This window comes from Dipodomys spectabilis, unplaced genomic scaffold, assembly GCF_019054845.1.
Source record: "Dipodomys spectabilis isolate Male_0828 unplaced genomic scaffold, ASM1905484v1 ptg000573l, whole genome shotgun sequence".
Taxonomy (NCBI): domain Eukaryota; kingdom Metazoa; phylum Chordata; class Mammalia; order Rodentia; family Heteromyidae; genus Dipodomys; species Dipodomys spectabilis.
This window is the reverse complement of record NW_024871250.1, coordinates 678815-700179: the sequence shown is the minus strand read 5'-3', so window position 1 is coordinate 700179 and position 21365 is coordinate 678815. Positions and strand designations below refer to the sequence as shown.

Genomic DNA, 21365 nt, shown 5'->3' with positions numbered 1-21365 from the left:
GAGAACCGCACCAAAAAAAAAAAAAAAACCTTTAGTATATAAGTGAAAAGTCTGAATTTCCTTCTACAAATGTCTAAAGTGTTGAAATACAAGTCTCAGATTCACTGATAAAATTATTAGCCAAGCAGCCTGTGCATACAGTACAGCGAGTTTCTCTCATATAGGACTAAGGTTTCTAGTACTGTGGGAGCAACTTGAACATGGCCGGAGAAATGAAATCGATCCCAGTTCTAATTACAGCCCTGTCTGAGGAAACCCCAGCAAGGAAGGTGTGGAGAGGCCCTAGCAGAATGCTAAGCCTTGAGCAGGAAGGCTCAGACAAAACCACGTCTCAGTGAAGTCTTTCAACAGGAGCAAAACCAGGCAGGTGGGATGAGAAAGAAGCAAACAGGCAGATGTGCTAACTCAGTGGAGGGCGAGGTAGGCACGGTGGGCTGCCTGCCGGGTGCCTGAATTCTCCCCTGGCCGAGATACTCATGGCCCCGCCGCCTCCCGTAAAAGGGAGATGTGGGCTAATACACAGTTCCAGAAAGTTCAATGCATGTCTCTGCATGCTACATACTCGTGTCTGCCCCCGTGGGTTCCCTTATGGACAGGTGCGGGCAGGGGAGGATCCTGTGGGAGGGGAATGTGTACACACCTAAGTGTGCCTAGTTAGACGAACCCTGAGCTGAGGTGCAAGGTGGGATGGGGCAGCGGCGTGGCGGAGGACGTGGGAGGGGGTGGCGGGGGAGCGCGGGGCTGACCCACAGAAGAGCGGCTGCCACGTACTGTCCCCGCAGCTGTGTGCCGGAAGGGCTCCTGGGCAGAAAAAGGCAGGGGGGGCCATGGAGAGCAGTTTTGGGGTTCTATGGTGGCTGTGGAAAGTTTTCAGAAGGTGGGGGGTAGAGGGGGGCCACCCTGGGGCCCTGGGGCCTGGCCTAGGCAACAGTTGGTTCACAAAGAAATGTCAGGGAGACGCCAGCAATTAAAAAAGAGAGACGTGTTTATTCCATGATCAGTACAGACGCATGTTCACCGTATCCAAGTCAAACCAGTCAGTGACTCCCGAGTTTGGCCAACACCGAGCGAGGCACCAGCGTCGCGGTGTCGAGTGTGTTCTCGTGGCGCGCACTACCCCGCCCAGGGCTCTCATTACAAAATTCAAAACAAAAAAGAAAAAAAAAAAGGTCGGGAAAGAACAGCTGGCCGGTCAGACCCGGGGCGCCGGGCGGGGCGGGGGGGGGCTCTGCCTCCCGCGGTGGTCCCCCCAGGCCCGCCTCGTCCCAGACCCCTTTCCTTCCTTTCTTGGTAAAAAAAGATTGGACATTAAAAACGAAGCCAACAAATGGGGGAGAGGGAGGACGAGAGATCGCAGCTTTCTGATTTTATAATTAATTAAAAATAGACTAATAAAAGTTTGAAACTGAATAAAATATAGGCAGGAGGGTTTTTTTGTATATGTTTTGCTTTTTTTGTGTTTTTTTTTTTTCTTTTTTTTTTCTTTTTTTTCTTTTTTTACACCAGTTTGGTGGAGTCACCAACAAACTTCAAACAAAGATATGCCAGCTACGTTCACTACACAGTACAGCCAGGGTCACACACGGCCGCGGCGGGCCGGGCCGCTGCCCACGGACACCAGCACACCATTTCCGAGGGAAGCGGTGCCATCGTGTCTGGAGAGGAGATAATTAAAAATAAAATAGGTTTCAGCAACAACAAAAATATATATAGAAAAAAAAAACAAAAAAACCAGAAACCAAAAAAAAAAACAAAAACAAAAAAAAAACCCCAAAAAAACAAAAAACCCAGAAACACAGGTGGGAAGAACTGACTTTGGTTGGTGAGCGAGGCCCGCACGTGCGGCCACGGACACACACACACACCTCCACGGCACGATTCCCTTTTGCACAAGCGAACACTTACAGAGAGCGGCTCTCGATTAAAGGCTTGTGGGGGGAGGGGAGGGCGTCTGTTCAAGGCAAAGTCAGTGCCAGCAGGGGTGGCCGGTGGCCCGCCCGCCCAGCAGCCCGCTGGGGCCCGGCCGAGCCTCCTGGGGGACGGGCGGCCATGCTGCGTTGTGGACCGGGACTCCCGGCGGGCAGGGCGCCGCGGACGCCACGTTCTCACGGACAGGAAACCAGTCAGGGTGGCAGCGACGATGTCTGTGTATACTGTGTAGACATTTGGCGGAGAGAAGGGCCTCTCGCCCGGTGCCGGGTGGGGGCGCGCGGGGCGTGGGTCTGGCTGGCACGCGGGCGCCCGCGGCGCGGGCTCGTGTCCTCGCTGGCTGTAAGGCAGGCGGGCTCCGCGCTCCTGCGCTCCCGCCAGGCCCGCCCCGGGCACAGCATGCATGGGGCCAGGCCCCGCTTCCTCCGCGCCCCTAACACTATGGAGAGTCCACGTTTCCCAGGAAAGTCACAGTCAGTCACCGAGGTGCTCTCAGAAGAGGTTCTCTTCAAATATGGACAAGAGATCGCTCTGGAAATTCATGTCAATCGTAGCTTCCATCTGGGGGAGGGGGTGAGGAAGATGGCGGTGAGGGGAGAGCTGGGCCCCTTCCCCGGGGAGCCACAGGGGCCCCTGAAGGCCGGGTGGGCCTGCCCGCCTCCCACCTCGGGTGCGGGTGCCGGGACCCCTGGCTCACCGCCTCCCGCCGCCGCCGCTCCTGCTCCCGCTTCCTGGCCAGCTCCCGCTGCTGATCCAGCATGGACTGGGGCTGCGAGCTCTGGGCCTGGGGGGCGGCGGCCGCGGCCACAGCGGCCTGCTGCTGCTGCTGCTGCTGCTGCTGCTCCTGCCGCTGCTGCTGCTGCTGCTCCTGGCGCCGCCGCGCCTCCTCGTGCACGCGCCGCGCCTGCTCCAGCGCCTCCTCATCCTCTCGGTTCCTGGGCGCGGCAGGACCCCCAGTCACCCCGGTCCTTCCGGGGCGCCCCTCCCCAGCCCACGCCCTGCCCGGACCCGCACCTCATGCGCTCCTGCCGAAGCCGCTCCTTCTCCTTCTCGGCGTGCTCGGCCTGGGCCTTCAGCGCCTTCTCGCGCTCCTCCTTCTCGCGGGCCACGCGGCGGAACTGCTCGAAGCTCTCGCTGGAGGACTTGGCGGTGGAGGACGGGGCAGTCGGATGTTTCTGGACCAGGCTGGCCCAGGAGCCCATGTTCTTGATCTTCAGGTCCTGTGGAGCAGAGGCGGGCAGGGGCGGGGTGGGGTGAGGGGCCTGTCCCGTGGGAGGTGCATGGCAGGGGACCCTTGTGGCAAAGGCCGGTACCTTTTTGGGTGCCACTGGAGTCTTGGGCTCCTGCTTGGGTTTGTCCTTGTCAGGCGCCCCGGGCGGCGGTGCCGACTGCTCAGGGGGCCGGATAACGGGCCGCCCGACCTCCACAGGCTTCATCTCAGGCCCTGGAAGACAAAGAGTCCATGGGCCTGGGCACAGGGCACCCTGAGGGCCCTGGGCCTCGTGCTCCACCCCGCCCCCCCCACCCCGGATGGCACGGGCACTCACGCTGGGGCAGGTGGACTGGAGCCTTGATGTTCTCGGGGTGCTTGGGGGGCTCTGGCCGCAGCGAGGGGCTGAAGGGCTCGTTGCGGATGATGGGCGAGTGGGTCTTCTCCTCCTTCACCACCACCAGGGGCTGCGGCTGCACCACCGAGGGCGGGCGCAGCTCCTGTGACACAGGGCAGCCAGGCTGGTGAGGCCATGGGCTTCCGGCTGCCCCTCCCCCTCCCCGGCCCCGCCCCTCACCTGCTTCTTGGGCTGGACGCTCTGTTGGGGGGGAGACTGGTGGGTGAGGCTCTGGAACGGCGGCATCTGGGGGGAATGTATCATCAACGGGGAGGGGGCTTCGCGGAGGTGACCTAGGGCAGAGGCAAGGAGGGTGTCCGGTCACTGCGGGGCCTTCCGACCCCCCCCCCACCACGAGCGACGAAGGGCCAGGCTGGGCGAGAGCTGGCCGTGGCCCGGCGGCCCTCCTCCCCAGTGGAGGGGCAGGCCGGGCGCCACCGCCCTCGCGACCTTGCACTCCGCCAGCTTTCAAACACACACGCCTCGTCTCATGCTTTGGGGCGGAGGCGGGCGCCTACATCTCTAGACGGTTCCGAGGAGGGCCCGGCTCCCGGGGTGGCCGGGGTCGGGGTCCTCCCTTGGCCTGCGTGCCGTGGGCAGACGCCTGGGCTGTGCCCCTGCCCGTGGGGAGCAGGGAGCACAGGGCCTGGGGCCACGGCCCACAACCCACCAATGACCTGCGCCCAACCACGACCCGAGACCAACCCTGACGCAGGACGGAGGGCAGGCGGGCCCGGGGCTGGCAAGAGGCTGCTTACAGAACCGCACCCCGGCCCTGGGCTCTGGGGCTGCCGGGCGTCAGTGGGGCTTCGGCTGAAGCTGCCAGCGGGGTTTCAGTCCCCCATCCTTTTTTTATTTTTGGTCGGTCGTGGGGCCTGAACTCTGGGTCTGGGCGCTGTCCCTCAGCTCGTCAGCTCAAGGCCAGCGCTCTACCACTTGAGCCTCAGCGCCGCTTCTGGTTTTCTCAGTGGAGACCAGAGTCTCTTGGACTCTCCTGCCCGGCTGGCTTTGAACCGAGATCCTCAGACCTCAGCCTCCTGAGTGGCTGGAATGACAGGCGTGAGCCCCTGGCGCCCGGCTGCCCCATCCTTCGCACACTCTGCCTTCGGCTCCAGGCAGCCCTGGCCCTGGCTTCCCCGCTCCATCCTCCACGGGGATGCTCACATGCTCGGGGTGAGCGGGCACAGCTGCGCGGCCGGCCCGGCCCCAGTTCCCAGGGGGGAGGAGGCGCAGCTGCTCTTGGCGCAGGGCGTGTGGGAACCCACTCGGCACCTGGCAGTCGGCACTGGGCGCGGGAAGAGTCGCAGCCCCGCTTTGCTACTCAATTTGGGGGCCAGAACTTGGTACTCCCCCCCGGCCCAGGCCTGGGTGCTGTGACCGGGTACCCCTTGCCCCTCCCTCCGGCCCAGGCCTGGGTGCTGTGACCGGGTACCCCCCCACCCGCCAAGGCCTGGGTGCTGTGACCGGGTACCCCCCCCGCCAAGGCCTGGGTGCTGTGACCGGGTACCCCTTGCCCCTCCCTCCGGCCAAGGCCTGGGTGCTGTGACTGGGTACTCCCCCTGGCCAAGGCCTGGGTGCTATGACCAGATACCCCCGCCCCTGGCCTGGGTGCTGTGACCGGGTACCCCTTGCCCCTCCCTCCGGCCAAGGCCTGGGTGCTGTGACCGGATCCCTCAAGGATCCGCTCAATCACAGCTGGGTGTACTGCCTTCACATGCGTCCAAGGTGGAGGGGCTGGCCCCGCCCGTGCTGCACTGGGGGCTGCCACTCCCCTTTAACCCTGGCGCTCCCCAATAAGGTCTTCACACTGTTGGAGGGGGGGGATCTCAAGGTGCTAAAAGAAAAAACTGCCTGGTCACAAATATCAAGGGGGAGGTCCTCGTGCTCGTCCCCTGGCCACTAGCCCTGGGGGGGGGGTCACCAGGAACCCCCTCCCGGGTCAGGCTTCCCCTCCTGGCAGGATTTTGGTGCACTGTGAGGCTCCACAGCACCCGTTGTACAAGAGCTGGGGGTGGGGGGTGGGGGGTGGGGAGGCTTTGCCCTCGGCCATCTTGGTCAGCAAGGCAGACAAATGTCCAACAAGGCAGCGATCCCCGGGTGCAGCCCCCCCCCCCCCCCGCCCGGGCCCACGTCAGCGTGGAGCACAGGCCCGCCTTCCCCAGACTCCGCTTACCAGTCGAATAGGGGTCCGACTTGTGGTGCCGAGGGGAGGGGTGGTGCTGGATGACCTGCTGGGGCTTGGCGGGCTGAGGCGGGGGTGGCTGCTGGCCGGGGGGCGGGTGGGGGGGCTGCTGGCTGGGGGGTGGCGGGGGCTGGATGTGAGCAGAGAACTGCATGGGCGGCAAGTGCACGGGCCGGGGCGGGGGCGGGGGCTGCGGCTGGGGCGGGGGCTGCGGCTGGGGCGGGGGTGGGGGCGGCGGCGGCTGCTGGAGCTGCGGCTGCGGCACGGAGGGGTGGGGCGGGGGTGGCAGTGGGGGCGGGGGCTGGGACTGCACCTTCACGGAAGGGAGTAGCGGCGTGGGGGGCTGTACCTTCTGCAGCTGCTGCAGGTACAGCTGCATCTGCATGGAGGTGAGGGGCGGGGCAGGGGGCTCCTCGTCCTCCAGCAGCACTTGGGGCGGCTGAGCCATGGGGGGCTGGGGGAGCAGGGGGGGCTGGGCCAGGGCGGGGGACACGGCTGGGGGCCGGGTGGGCTTGGGCGGCAGGGCCGCAGCTCGGTTGCTGGGCCGCGATGGCTGCTGGGGCAGTGCATTGTGCAAAGCTGGAGGGGGCAGAAAAGAAGGGTGGTGAGGCCCGGGGCGGGGCCTGGCACGTGCCCCCCACCCCACCCCACCGCACCCCCTGGGCTGCCTCCCCGGCTCCAGTCACTCCCAGAGGTCACCTGTCCACCAGGCTGTCCCTGCGCATGCCGTCTGGCCAGAGGTTGACCTTTGTCCAGATGACTGCCCGGCACCCCGTAACTATAAACTTCAGAAGGGTCCCATCCTTGGAAACTAACCCAAGGCCTAGCTCCACTGAGATGAGAACTCACTCATCCTGGTGTGCTGGTGCTGGGGCTTGAACTCGGGGCCTGGGTGCGGCCTCTGAGCTCCACCATCAAGTGGAGTTGAAGCCATAGCTCCATTTTTCCACTTTCTGGGGATTCACTGGGGAGGAAACTCTCCTAGCTTTCCTGCCCTGGCTGGCTTTGACACTTCCATCCTCAGATCTCAGCCTCCTGAGTAGCTGGGATTACAGGCATGAGCCACGAGCTGACTCCATCTTCTGACTTAGATGCCAACGGTCCCGGGGTTGCCCCGAAGTACCCGTACATCATGGCCCGGCAGAATTGGGGCAGTGCCATGGCTCACCTGGAGGAGAGACTACGGCGTGCTGGTTGAGATGGGGCGGAGTGCCGTGCTCGGGCGGCTGGGGCAGGTGAGGGGGCAGCTCGGGCTGCTGCAGGTGGAGGATGGGCTGGGTGAAGTGGCCGATGGGGTCGAAGACGCTGCCCGGGAGCTGGGGCTCCAGGACGGGCACCTGGGCAGTGATGAAGGGTGGGGGCGAGGACTTCATGGCGGGAGGGGCCTGCTGCGGGATGGAGGGCGGTGGAGGCGGCGGTGGCGGCGGCGGCTGCGGCTGCGGTGGTGGCGGGGGCGGTGGAGGCTGCTGGGGGGCTGGGGGGGGCTGCTGGGGGGGCGGGGCCTGGGCCGGCGGCTGATGGTGGTGGTGATGATGCTGTGTACACAGGGAGAGACACACAGGCTGATGTGAGGCAAGGCAGGCCAGAGGCCAGGCCCCGGGGCGGGACGCCAGCCACCCCCTAGGGAGGGACCCATTCGCGGAGCGACGTACCTTCTTCTGGTCCCTCCCAGGGTGCCCCTTCTTTTTGGACTTCGGAGCCATCTCTGCAGAGAAAAGAGAAGGTGGTGAGGCTCTGGAGGAGCGGGGGGGTGAGCTGGCTTAGGACACGGAAGAGAAGAAAGCTGCAGAAGGCAGCGCAGGATGGGGGCAGGTGACACGGAGCGAGAAGGTCCAGGCCGGGTTCGGATCGGGTTGGTCACCCCTGGGCGGAGGGAAGCGATGGAGGGGGACCCCCCCTGCCCACCCGCTGCATCCTGAGGCGCTGCGATGGGGAATTACCCCCCCCCACCTTCACACCACCGGCGCCATTCCTATGCCGAAAGGCGAGCTAGGGAGCCCCACGCCTGCCCCCACTCACTGCAGAGTGAGGAGAGAGCACGCTAGTCCAGGGTTACACGCAGTGATGGGGACGGAGGCACGGCGGACCCACATGGGTGCGAAGGCCCTGGCGTCTTTCCAGACAAAGCAGAGCAGCTCGGGCGGAGTGCGTCGGGGCTGGCCGGGGCCGCCATGGACCCCGGGACACACAGCCAGCGAGTGGGAAGCGAGGGCAGGGCGTGCGTGCCGCCGGCGGGGTGCCCGCGGCCAGCGGAGGGCACAGGCCGCCTTGCCATGGGGAGACAGGCCCGAGGGGACAGCTTCTGAGGGACAGTGTCGAGGGCTGCAGGGGGGCCCTGAGCTTGCTGTCGGCAGCCATGCTGTGCCCACTCTGCAGAGCTGTGCCCACCTCTGCTGCCACCCCAAAAGCTTATGCTCAACTGTTTCTGCCAGCCGGGTGGCCCTTCACCAAACAAGATGGTGTGCAAGCCTAGGCGGGAAGCGGGGCGCTCGGAACAGGGTCTCCGGGATTGCGGGCCCTGAGGCACGGCCACGGCCGGCCCGGCTGTCCCTGAGCTTCCTGCCCAGGATGTCCAGCTCGCCACGGGGGTCAGCGGATGACAGCTTCCCCAACAAGGCTACTTTGTGTGAGATGTCCGGGCCCTGGAGGGGGCAGCAACATGCCACCTACGGGGATGCGACAGGACCCCGTGTCCGGCACGAGCTAGACAAGACCAGGACACACACGCACACGCTCAGCAGCCACAGACACATCCTCGGAACCAATGAAGTGGAGGACACCTAGGACACGTGAACTCAAGCCCAACACCCAGATGGAGGTGCCAGACCTCAGAACTCTTTGGGTGAGACACAAACATCTGTGGCACTGGCTGGAGACCCCAGAACTGCAGAGAGAGAAGGGGTGCCGGGAAGGCAAGGTCTCAGAAGCTCCAGGGGAGCGTGAGGAAGAGGTTGGCTCTTCTGGCCCATTCCAGTGCAGGGAAGTGGTGGGAGGGGGCTGGGCAGGGAGCGGGGCCGCTAGGGGCGTGGCCTGGCCACTGAGCCAAGCCTAAGGGAGGTGCCCCATGCTGGCTGAGCGCAGACAAAATGTATGGGGGGGGGGGGGCACGGCACTGTGGTCTTTCATCTATGTAAGGAGGGGTGGTGGTGGCTCCATCCCTCACCAGGGCGGGCGTGGGAGCAAGCAGTGGAGCTGTGGGAGTCTAGGGAGACGTCTGCGGCCTTGAGAAGGTCACAGGGAGCATCCTGGGGCCCAAGGAGACTAGAAGATAGGACGTGGGACAGCCCCCCCCCAGCCGCTGCAGCCCAGGCCCCTGCGGCAGTTACTAGTAAGAAGACAAGACAAGAAGCGCACAGCTTCACAACACTCCGGCCCGAGACACCCCACACAAGACTCTCTAGAAAGGGTTTACATGGAGATGGCCTTAAGTACTGTGTGATCTTTATTCCATGACAATCTTCAACTCAACACAAATTTCAACTTTATACAGGATGGTAATTGTACAAAGGAATAAAATGTTTCTGCAAAATCTGAGTTAAAACACTGATTTCTTCCACCCCACCCAGCCCCACTCCAGGGGAGGGAGAGAAGAGGGCTAAAAGGCAGGGCGATGGGGGCAGAGAGGAGGGGGGAGGAGAGGAGCAGCTGCCGCCGGCCAGCTCTCCTGCGGGACTCCCGGGCAGCCAGGACAGAGGCCTTGGGTGGCACCTCCTGGTGCCCAGAGAACAGGTTACAACAGCTGCCCGTTGTCTTTCTGGCTTATTCCCAGGGCACCAAATACAGGTCACTTTTTTTGTTTTGTGCTGGTACTGGGGCTTGAGCTCAGGGCCTCGGGCTCTCTACCACTTGAGTCACAGCTCCACTTCTGGCTTGTTTGATGGTTTAATTGGATGTAAGAAACTCCTGGACTTTTCCTGCCTAGGGCTGGCTTCAAACTGAGCCCCTCAGCCTCCTGAACAGCCAGGATTACAGGCCCAAGCCGGTGGTTGGCTACAAGTGAATTTAAAGCACTTTCAAGTTCTACAGGTCCCGAGCAAACTGTCAGCTGGAAGCCTTACGGGCGAGGAAGACTGGGTCCCTGGCCATCAAGGACAGGAGGCCCTGGCGGGAGGGCTGGCGGTGGCTGCAGCTGCTGCGGTGTGCACTCGTGTGGTCAGGGGCAAGGGGGAACAGGCAGCCTAGACACTGTGAGAAGCTAGGCTGCTGCTTGGTCCAAGACAGCAGAAATCTTCCCAGAAAGAGAATGCCAGCAGCTTCCCAACTGTCCTGTGGGAACCTCTGGGCATGAAGCCCCTCATCCCAGCCAAGCCAAGTTCACAGGAGCACGTCAGGCGCAGGCCAAAGGGCAGCTGAAAATAGAGTCTGTTTGGCAAACGTGGCTGACTGGAAACTGGAAGCCCAGAGAGGATCGGGAGCGGCCTGCAAGCTCACAAGTGCTACTGCGGGGTCCTGGGGAGGCTGGGCTCCATCTGGGGGCCACAGCAAGTCTGGGCCGAGAGGAACCCAGGAACTCAAGGAGCCAGGGAGGCAGGAGAGGCGGTGGCATGTCCCCAGCCTGGCTCAGCCCCAGGACAGGGCAGCCTGCAAGGCGTCCGTGCCCGCCGTGTGGCGGCTGGGCCCCAGCGGACACGGGAAGTACGCTTGAAGCAAGAAAGAACAAGAGCCCAGGCCGGAGCACAGACGCTGCTCCTAACGCGTCGCCCACTGGGAGGCTTTCTGTTCAGATGCTGGATTCATGACCAAAAAAGGGCCTACATTTATTTTTAGCGCAAAAAGCGGGGGAAAAGTAGCCTGTTGGGTGCCTCTGGGAGGGTCAGCTGGGGTGGCCGCCCTCGCCTGGGGAGGGCGGACATCTAGGAGGTCTGTGTACAGGGCATCAGAAGGGAGCAGGATGTGTGTGTGTGTGTGTGTGTGTGTGCATGTGTGTGCGTGCGTGTGTGTGTGCATGTGTGTGTCCCTCACAACAGCCCAGAAGATACTCTCCCTATGGAACTTGAGGGAAGCAGATAAAGAAGCCGGGAAAACGCCCATTACACCAGCTTAAGCATTCAGCCACGCGGGGACGGGGACGGGAGGGCTGGAGGAGGCCGAGCGGCGTGCCGGGCCCCAGCGGGTCAAGCAGCCAGGGGTGGCACTGCCCAGCCTTGCTTGTCTGGGAAAGCCTGGGAGGGCAGCACACTCTTCCGGAGGCGGAAGCAGATCTTCCCTGGGCTAAAGTCACAAGGTCCCGGAAGGGAGCAGTCTAGGTCCAGAGTCTCAGACAAAAGGGGGGGAGCGACCGAGAGAGGAGACGCACTCTGATCGGGTATCACACACAGCGCAGCACCACAGCGGCACGGGGAGATTGTCATCACCCATCAGGAGGTGCCACCCACCCAGAGGCCCCGGGAACGGGAGGCAGGCAGATCAGCCCCAGTCTCTGTACAGGCAGGCCAGGCAAGCAGCCTTCCCAAAGGCGGGAACTAGGCGTGTGCTGCCGGCGTGACCGCTCCACCCCGGGGACAGGCCCAGGCCTCTGAGGAGTTCCATAACTCGATGGAGTCCTGTCCCTTTCACAGAAGAAAATGGGACTTAAGCTAGAGCTTGCTGGGAGGGAATCTGGAACTGAAGACCGTTTTATTAAGAGTCCGTGTCCAGTGATTAGGCAGGACCTACGTAGAGGAAGAGAGAAATCAGTGTGAGAGAAGTGGTGTGGAATGTACCATTCAAGTCACAAGAACAGAAGAACTGCAGACCGAGCCAGCCTGTGCCCTGGTGGCCCAAAGGGCACAGGAGAGCAGCACCAGAGATGGGGAGCTCCGCCCCCGACCTCCTCGGGTGGGGACAGACCCACCTCCACAGATCCTCTGTGCACCCTGAGCCTGCCTGTGCTTCCAGACAAACGCGCCCTCACTTGACGAGTTCCACGTGTGTGTGCCTGCCTGCATGTGTGCGTGTGCCCACTACGGCCGCTCAGGGCCCCGCCCTGTCCCAGCCAGGAACACCAGGCTCACCACCACCAGGTATGTCTGCTCCCAGCCTTCCCTTGGGCTGTGGCCCAGGAAGAAAAGCCTGACACTGTGGGCACCATGCTGCGATCGGGGCAGGACTCGAGCTGAGGGAGCGTGGCCTCCGCACCCTTCCAGCTCCCCGAGGCACACAGGATAAAGAGGAATCTGTGACATGTAGCTGAGGGAGGAGGAAGGAAAAGAGAAGAAAGGAACGAGAGAGACAGAGCAAGCAGATCGAGGAGGAAATGGTCCCCCTCTCCCGCCTCATCTGGGACTCCAGCCTGGCTCCTGGACCAGGGCAGCCGCTGGGCCGGCTCCACCCACGCGGCAGTGGCGCCTCTGGAGTCACGGATGCCCCCCCACGCCTGGGAAAAACCCGCCCACCCCGCCTCTCGCTGCTGGCCACATTCCACAAGGCTGGCCTCACCCGGGGGAAGCCCCGGGCCCTCCAGCTGCAAGGCTGTGTATGCACGTGCATCCAGTCACCTGGCTGTGCCCCCCCACCCCGTGGGCCGAGTCCCTCAAAGACCCTTGGGGCAGGAAGCTGGGGCTGGACGTGTGGTCAGCAGAGAGCACCCCCTCGCACATCTGCGCCTCCCAGCTCAAGTCTTTCCAGAACACCAAGCATTCCCCTCTCACTAGGAGCTACTGAGCAACGCCCACACTGTCCAGACCTGGGAAAAGGAAACCAAGACTCTGAGCTGGCTGGACGACACTCCTGGGCAGATGGAAAAGAAGAGCAAAATCTGAGGGACCCTCCCCCAAACTGCCCCAGCCCATGTGGGGGGCGGCGGGAGAGGTGTGGCTGCGGGCAGGGACGCCTCCGCGCCGGCCCCGCCCCGCCCCTCGGGAAGAGGCAGCCAGCAACGTGTTGGCCGAGACCTACAGGGCGTCCTAGGACACCCTCTGCCCCGGCCCGCACGCGGTGCCGGACGACAGGGCCTGGCTCTGTCCACAGCCTGCCCGGGAGAGCGGCGGGAAGGTCTCGCCACAGACCTCTTCCAAGGTGTGGTACGGTGGCACCCGAGCTATACCGGACGGTACCCGCCTGGCCGGACACTAACCCCTTGAGTGGCTGAAAGCAGAGGCCCATGAGAGATCGCACAGCCCAAGCAGTAGCGGGGCTCGGTGTGCTGCAGGGTGAGGGCCGGCTGGGCCAGCGCCCCGAGCCTCCCCTGGGCACAGCTGCCCTACGCGTAAGCCTGGTCCGAGCTGCGCCAGGGCCCCAGCAGCTCGCGCTGCCGGAGGACGGCTTTCGCACCGCCCTCCCAACCCCAGGGACTGCTTTGCTTCGGTTTCTTTTGGAGATTCAGGTCCCGGACCCGTGTCAGCAGAAATGATCCTTAGTACAAGTGACAAAAGTAGACCTTTGAGATATTTCGGCTCCAACCCAAGTGGAATCACAAGAGCGAGGAGGCTACACAAGCCCCGAAGACCAGAAGGAAACAGCGCCTGTTGCTGCGCCGGCCGGCCGGCCAGCCCCGCAGCGCAGCGGCGACCAGGCACCCTAGGGTGCAGCGGCCACGCTCCGTGACGGGAGTGTGGGCTGTGGCTCTCCCAGTGGCCCTGCCCAGCTGGCCCATGGAGCCCTGCCACACACAGAAGGCGAAGGAAAAGCCACGGCTCCGGGGCAGCGCTGCTGGCCAGCACGGAGACAAAGAAAGAGCCAGGCCAAACCCACGTGGGAGGGCGTCTGGGGAGAGCCCGGGCCCAGGCGGCGGAGCCGGTGGCCAGGGCTGCACCGCCTGGGCCTGGGAGCCAAGGCTGTAAATCTCACCCTCCTCCTTCCCGCCAAGACAGCTGTTCCCAGGGCTCTCGGATTACTCTCTGCACCATCTTCCCACTTTCCTTGAAGGGAGGGGGAGGGCTTAAAAAAATAGCCCAGTGGCCGGAGGGGTGCAGGGCGCCCACATGGGAGCCCGGGGCAGAGACCTCGGCCTCGGCGGGCAAGCGGCTGCTCTGGGGACTAGCTCAGCCCCGGGGCTGTCACGCAGACCCCAGGGGAGAGGCGAACCTGCCGCTTGGCTGGCAGAAGGGAAGAGTCAGAGCTACGGGCAATGCAACGGGACTCCAGGGCACAGCCCCTCCGCCCCCTCCGCCCACACGGGGCCGGCTCCTCCCAGCCAGCCTGGAGGGCAGCACCCCCTGCCGACTGAGGAGACTGGAAAGGGTGGGAGGCTGCAGGGCGCGGGCTCTGCGTCCAGGCCTGCGGAGATGCCATCGGGCACTGGGAGCCTGGGGAGACCCCGGCCACCCCAAGCCCCACAGGTCTGTTCTCCTCGCCTGCTGCGTGCGCGCCTCAGAAGTGGGGTCTCCCAGAACTGTGATTTCCACTCCCCCGTCACGGGGGAGCCAGCACGTCGGAGGCAGGAGACCCACGGACGCACACGCCAGCCACCTGGTTGCCTAACCAGACACGCATTTCCCGCTGTGGCCCGAGCCCCGGTCTACCTGGTAGAAACACACTTTGCACCAGAGCTGGCTCGCAGGCGGTCTGGAGTGTGTGTGCCCAGCCCACCCCACACACAAGCCACACGCAGGTCCCTCAAGTGCCCTCCGTTCCCTCATGTGCTGAGCGGCGGTACTGTGCTCCTCCACCGCCCATCCAGCTCCCAGCACTGTTCCTCCTCTGGCTTCGCGGTTGCTGCCCAAAAGGTGGGTCTGGCCGGGGTGCCGGGGCCGGCCCACTGAGCTCGGCAGGGCAGCAAGCCAGGCCCCGGTGAGGCCGATCTGAGGTTGAAGGCAGCCTAAGCAGACAACCTGGCCGGCTCTCATCCCCAACGAACCACCCAAAACCAGAAGTGGGGACATAGTCTAAGTGTTAGAACCCCAGGCACAAGCAAATATGCTGAGTGAGCGTGGAGCCCTGAGTTTAAGCCTTGGTACTGGTGTGCAACGCGTGTGTGCATGCGGGAGGGGATTGCGTGCAGCACACACGGGCTGCAGGTAGGTGTGGAGTTAGGGGAGAGGCAGCAGCAGCTGGCACAGCAGGCAGGCCCTTGCTGGGGGCGGGGCGCAGCTGTGGCGTAGTCGGGTGAGAAGCATTAGCAGCAGGCCGGGGACGGACCCTGCCGCCAAGGCTGCCAGCTGCAGGCAGCTCCGCTCCTTTATTTTTTTGTTGGTCGTGGGTCTTGAACTCTGGGCCTGGGCGCTGTCCCTCAGCTCTTCAGCTCAAGGCGAGCGCTCTACCACTTGAGCTACAGCGCCACTTCCGGTTTTCTAGTGGTTTATTGGAGATAGGAGTCTCACGGTCTCTCCTGCCCGGGCTGGCTTTGAACCGTGATCCTCAGATCTCAAGCCTCCTGAGTAGCTAGGAGGACAGGCGTGAGCCACCGGTGCCCGGTTCCGCTCTGCTCTTGCCGGACACCTGCCAACCAACCACCTCCTCTGCGCTGTGGCCCTGCCCGTGACTACGGGACTGGCAAGCCTGTGGGCTGCAGTCTTCCCTGGACAGGAGGCTTGGGGAGAGGGACTCCAGTCCCATGTGGGCCTGGTGCAGGCCTCAGCGGGGATGGGGGAGGGCCGCCTAGAGACAGTGTTAAAGAGCGGCGACCGTCTCTGGGCTCTCCAGCAGCCTAGCCCAGGACGGAGGCAGGGCTGGTGCCGGTACCTGGCACGGACGGGGGAAGTTTTGGACCAGATCTTAAACAAGAGTCCCCTGACCTGTTTCCGAGTCTTCACTATCTGAGGAGCTGGACTCGCTGGTGCTCTCTGACTCGGAGGAGGAGAAGCCTTTCATCTTGGAGGAGCCGGCGATCACATCCACTTTCTCGGCTGCAAGCCAAACAACAGGAAAAGCGATGAGGAGGTGCTCTTACCGGATCCACGGCTCCCCACGGGCAGCCTACTGCCAACTGCCCCTAACATGGTCCAGCCTGGCATTTCCAGGGCACTGGCGCCCTCTGGAGGATTTCTCAAGGATGTGACAGGCCGTGTGGAGGAGTCCCTTCCCAGCGCGGACACTGCTGGTCTGGCCTAAGGCTCACTTACAGCACACCTGCCTGGGGACAAGTCAGGGCTTGCAAGGAGCCGGCACGACTCAAGCCCGGTGTGTTACAGGTCCCCACGCAGACCGCAAGTCCTGTGGTCCCAAGAGAAAGGTGAAGGCATCGAACATGAAAGGAATGCCTGCAAGACTGTTCCAGAAAGGACCAGGCCAGTCGTGCTAGAGGACAAACTTGACGTCTAGCTCCAGCTGTCCTCCCCCCCTCCTGGGGGGAGGGAGGACACCGCCTAGCCAGCCGCTGGGAACCCAAACTACTGCTGGTTAGAGCCAACGCTCAAAACCATTTCAGGCTGGGCAATGTGGCTCAAGACCAACCCGGGCAAAGAGAGTCAGCAGAGGTGGGAAGGTGGCTCAGTGGTAGAGCGCTTGCCTCGCATGAATGAGGCCCTGGGTTTGATTCCCCAGCACCACATAAGCAAAAAAAGCCGGAAGTGGCGCTGTGGCTCAAGTGGTAGAGCACTCGCCTTGAGCTGCAGAGCTGAGGGACAGCGCCCAGGCCAGAGCTCAGGCCAGAGTCCACAAGCTCTCACACCCGAGTCAGGCAGGCAGGTGTGGTGGCGCGCTGTGACTCAGCACAGTGGTCACGAGGTTCGTAGTCTGGGCAAACGCACGAGATCTGACCTGAAGAATAACTTAAACGCAGAGCAGGGATACACGCGTCCCTCAAGAGACAGTGTCGACCTAGCAAGCGTGGGGCCCTGAGTTCAAACCCCAGTAACCCTCCCACCCTCCGCAAACACCCACCCAAGTCTGGGGTGTGGTGAGGCGCGATGTGGTGTCCTCACTTTGGGAGTTGCTGTCTGGCAGGCTGCCCGTGGGGAGAGCCCTCTTGAGTGGACCACGGAGAGCCCTCTTGAGTGGAGGGCTCGAGCATACCTTGGGGTTTCCTTTTCTTCCGCAAGCAGGAGGTGACGTAGCGCTCCAGCTCGCGCAGTGTAGAGGGCTTCAGGGTCTCGAAGTCGATCTCGATCTCGTCGGGGTTGGAGTTCTTGAGCGAGGGCTCCCGGGACTGGATGATGTGCACCACGCGGCCCAGCTTCTCCCCCGGGAGCTTGTTGATGTCCAGGCTCAGCTGGCGCTTCTCCTCGTAGGACATGGGCTTGCACTTGTCCTCCTCCTCCGACTCGTAGGCGGGCGGGGGCTTGCTCTTCAGGGGAGCCGGCTCCTTCTTGCTGCGAAGGGATGGGCGGTACACACCATCAAAACCGGGTTCGCCCTCCACGCTCGGAGGGGCCGCATCCAAGTCCCATCGGGCCAGTCTTCACAGGCAACTGGACTCAAGGCCAGTCTTCCCCGGGGAGCCCCGGAGAACACGCCGGGGCCGTGGGAGCTGGGGCTGCGCTCAGGTGCTCCCTGCTGCAGGCCCATGCATGGCCCCAGCCTGTTCCCCGCCCCCCCCAGCCCACAAGGGCTGCTGGTGAGCGGCCCTCAGCGCCCAGCCTGCCTCCCTGCCTCGGCCCAGGGTGGGTCTGGAGGCACAGACCTCACGCTGCTGTGGCTGCTGTTGGTCTTCTTTGTCTTCTTAGGAGGGAGCTCCTTGGCTTTGCTCTTCTTATTCTCCTCCACTTCCTCTTTCTTTTTGTGCTTCTCCTTCTTTTTCTCCTTCTTGTCCTTCTCCTTTTTCTTTGGTTTGCTCTGCTGGGGCTGCGAAAGGGCTGCAAGCTGTTCGTGCACGGCTTTGAGCTGTGGAGAGGAGGGGCCTGAGATCGGGCTGACGGCGCCATGCTGTGGCGTGCCACGCCACGCCACACCACGCCACACCGCGCCGGACAGTGTGGGACCCCATGGGTCAGGGCAGGGGCACGGAGCAGCCCTTGGCCAGTGGTCTGTCACATCTACCAGATCCCCAAGGAGCCCAAGGCACTGCCCCCCGCAATGCCAGGACGGCAGTGTCCTCTACCCAGCCAGCTGCCCGGCTGGCAGCCGCGACCCCCGGGCGGTTCCCCAGAGGCTGGGTGAGAGCAGATGCGCCGGGCTGGTGCAGCCCAGGTAGCAACACACACTTGCGAAGGGAAGGGCCAGGCAGGGCCCTGGGGCCACGTGTGCAAGGACCCACCTGCTCCTGGAGCTCGGCCAGCCGCTGGGCTCGCTCCTCCTCTGAGTCGTCAGTGGAACTGTCGCTGTCGGAGGAGCTGTCGCTGCTGCTGTCGCTGGAGGAGGGCGGGGCTGCCACCTTGGTGGGGGGCGGCACCGCGGGGGAGGACACGGCCACCACGGGCTCTTCCGGCTCGTCCGGCATCTTGGCAAAGCGCATTTCAAACACATCCTAGGGAGGGAAAGCCATGCCGTGAGGGACAGTGTGGGAGGGCCGTGAGGGACAGTGTGGGAGGGCCGTGGAGCTGGGCCCTCTCTTCATGGACGGGGCCACAGGGGCAAGGCCTGGGACGGTCTTCTAACACGCCTTTCCTAGGTCTCTTTTGTTGTTTTTGGCTGTGAGGCTTGAACTCAGGGCCTTTCTCTCCGAGCTTTTTTGTTCAAGGCTAGCACTCTACTGTTTGAGCCATAGCTCTACTTCCTGCTTATTAGTGGTTCATTGGAGTTAAAGAGTCTCATGGACTTTCCTGCCTAGGCTGGCTTCAAATCACCATCTTCAGACCAGTAATAGGATTATAGGAGTGAGCCACCAGCACCCACCAGTGCATTAACCCGAGGGCACCAGGGCAAGACCCCAGAAACACTGCTCAGGCCTGTGGCTGGCACAACAGGAGGCTCTGTGGCCTTTAGTTTCCACTCGGGCAGAAAGCGCGAGGACTGCTGTCTGAGCCCTCCCCGGAAGAGGAAGGAGAATGGGCAAAGGCCAAGCAGCGTGCCTGACAAAGCCCACAGACCAGGAGCGCTGCAGCAGGAGCAGGGCGGGCCCTGGCTGTGGCCCCGGCGCGGGGTGCGGAGTGCAGGGCACAGGGCAGCAGTGGCCGGGGCACTGAGCACTCAGGAGGAGTTCCCTGAGGACGTGCAACCCGGCCAGGCGGGGTTTGCAGGCACAGGGCCGGGACCTGGCGTGTCCTGAGGCCTTCTGCCTGGAAGACCCAGGGATCCGGGGGAACAACGTGGGGTACCCATGCAAGACATAGGCAGCCAGCCAGGCGGCAGAGGCCCGCAGTGGTGGGCCGGGGCGGGTGCGGCGGAGGGCAAGGCGGCCTCTGAGCTGCACGTGGCTGCTTTCAGCATGGAATACAACTGTCAGTGCAGCTGTCCACCCCTCTGCAGTGACTGCTCCAGTCTTCACTATGATTCGGAGAGCGGAGCAGGGGGCTGGAGCCTGCTCCAGGTCCCCTCCCTGGAGCCAAGGAGACCTGGCGGCGGGGAGAGGGGTCTCCACAGCAGGCTCTGCACGGACGGAGGCGCCGCTCCCCCCAGCCAGAATGCACCTGGCCTGCCGGCAGAACCTTCCTAACAGATGCGGCAGATGTCAGGAAGGAGAGTACCTGGACGCGGCCAGGGAAACAAGACCAGGCAGAAGAAAGGGCTTCACAGCAGCAAGGCCGCAGCGAGGCAGCGCCTGAAGCCATGCGCCAGGCCTGCGGGGTGGGACGGTGGTGTGCGGGGGGGAGGAAGGGGTAACGTGCCCCCTCCCAGGATGAGGTGCTCGGGGACGCTGTCTGCGTTCACCCTCGGACCCTCCCCCTGCCACGGACGTATCTGTGCTCTTCTTCCAGACTGGCTGCCAGGCACACAAGGCGCGAGGCCCTTCCCTTCCCATCCCCTGCGTGTTGGGGGCCTGGCGGTCAAGGCCAAGATCAACAGCGAGGGGCACAGGCAGGAGGCCCGCGGGGGTCGGGAGGAGCGTCCGCGCCAGGCAGCCCGCGCTTCCGCTGTGCAGCCACGCTCCTCTGTGGGATGGAGCTCTGCGGGAGCCGGACAGCCACATCGACCCCATCCTGCCCTGTGCTAAAGGAAGGAAGGGCTCCTTCTTGCGTGCGAGACACAGAGCCTGCTGGGAAGAGCCCACGGGCTGGGCCCCGTGCTGAGAGGCCCAAGCCACGGGCAGCCTGAGAGGGAAGGGTGACCACACCTCGGAAGGCAGGCCTGCCAAGGGAGCGGCGGGACGGGGCAGTGTGGCCTGCAGGGCTGCCGGAAGGCCAGCAAGAGGCCAGAACAGAGCCCCGTGGCCCAGCAGAGGGAGTGGGGGCCTGAGCCCCGCTCACGGTGGGTTCAACTCTGGCCAGCCCCTCGCCACGCCCACCCCACCCCACCCCTGCGCGGTCCAGTCACAGCTGCTGGTAGACCTCAGCGGAGCGCCCGGGGCAGAGAGCAGAAGTTTCTCCTTGCCAGTGCGTGGACCAGCCTCAGCCCCCGTGGCGGCCATCGGGTCCAGAGGAAGCAGGCCTTCCCGCTTAGTAACCACGACGATGACGATGACGAGACAGACGCACTCAGGTGCCAGCCTCCCGCCCTGACGCCCCTTTGGAGCACACAGAGGCCCTGGGGAGCCACATGCTGGGCAGAGCGTGAGTGGAACCCAGCAGGGCGCCTTTGCGCAGACCAAGCTCAGAACGCGCTGCCCCTGGTGCGCACCGGACCCCAAGGCAGTCCGCAGCCTGCCTCTCCTCCCCGCCGCAAAACAACTGCACGACACTGTTCACTGCACACTCGCTCCTCCCTCAGGTAAAACTTGGGCGGCTGCAAGGACTGCCGTCACTAGCACACTTCGCAGCTGCTCTTCAGAGCGGAGCTGAGCGCAGAGGCTGCTCCATGCCATGCTGTGCTGCCAGCCTTCAGCCCACGCCACTCAGGAAGACAAGACTAGGCACAGTAGACAGCCTTTTCTCTCCTTTCAATGCACTAGTTCAAAATAGCATTCTTCCATGCTGATGGAGTGTTGGTTTGGACAAAGAGACATGGATGCCCAATGTGGGCAAAGCTACCCCTACCCCATCTTCCCAGGAGAATAGGGGGGGAGGGGGGGAAGGGAGTCAGGTGTGTAGACAATGTGAGGCACTACTGCCACCTGGTGGCCCAGTTCGAGAATTGCAGTAAAACTACAAAGTGCTAACTTTCCATGATGGGACAGGCACCAAACACGAATGGTGAAGGGGCTGTCTATGAAAACAACACAGTTCGCAGCCTACAACACCACGTCCCACTGAGGGAGGCAAGCGGAGCTCCCAGCACTCAGAGCCTTGAAGAATCCAAGTCTGACTTCCCCCTCCTTTTCTCTCTCTCTCTCGCGTGTGCACAGGAGGTGCACGGGCGTTTAAAAGACAGCCTCCCCCATTTGGTCATGCCCCCATAACAAGGGCCAGTGAGTAAAAATGCGCCTCTATTCTCACAGGGCAGTGTTTTTCCCTCCACAGGAGTTGGGTCTCTGAATCAGGGGCACGCGGTGCGTGACAGTGGGAGGAGGAAGGGGCTCTGCCGAGCCTGGACCTGGAACATGTACATGCCAGGGGCCAGAGAGCTGGGGTGCGGACCAGGTGTGTGACTCGGATGCCACTGTGCTGTAGAGACACATGTCAAAGGCTTCCCAAGGCCTCACCTCCGCCCAGAAAGCACAGGCCGCCGTGAGGTAGGTGTGTGCGTGCGTGCACATGTGTGTGCACGGGCGCATCGGCTCACACAGTCAGCTCTTAGGACAAGTCAACCTGCCCACAGCCTTGGGGTGAAACGGCTGGGAATTCTTAGAACCTCACATGGCTCCTTCCCGAGAATTT

General features: G+C 63.3%; 1 protein-coding gene across 2 annotated transcripts in view; it reads right to left on the bottom strand.

Annotated features, from left to right (window-relative positions):
• Positions 1-967: 967 nt before the first annotated feature.
• Brd4 (bromodomain containing 4) overlaps positions 968-21365 on the bottom strand; it is a 29963-nt gene continuing 9565 nt past the window's right edge. Inside the window, exons 8-20 of one of the 2 annotated variants that reach the window (XM_042670579.1) lie at positions 17771-17980; positions 17198-17397; positions 16591-16886; positions 15372-15482; positions 7371-7423; positions 6887-7253; positions 5710-6297; positions 3717-3829; positions 3477-3639; positions 3243-3373; positions 2944-3149; positions 2627-2864; positions 968-2490 (exon numbers count right to left, since the gene is read on the bottom strand). In XM_042670579.1, coding sequence (XP_042526513.1) covers positions 2422-2490; positions 2627-2864; positions 2944-3149; positions 3243-3373; positions 3477-3639; positions 3717-3829; positions 5710-6297; positions 6887-7253; positions 7371-7423; positions 15372-15482; positions 16591-16886; positions 17198-17397; positions 17771-17980 — 2745 coding nt within the window. In that variant the 3' untranslated portion in view covers positions 968-2421. Of the gene's footprint in view, positions 2491-2626; positions 2865-2943; positions 3150-3242; positions 3374-3476; positions 3640-3716; positions 3830-5709; positions 6298-6886; positions 7254-7370; positions 7424-9627; positions 11370-15371; positions 15483-16590; positions 16887-17197; positions 17398-17770; positions 17981-21365 lie in introns of those variants that run through there. The other variant, XM_042670581.1, reaches the window with a different exon arrangement.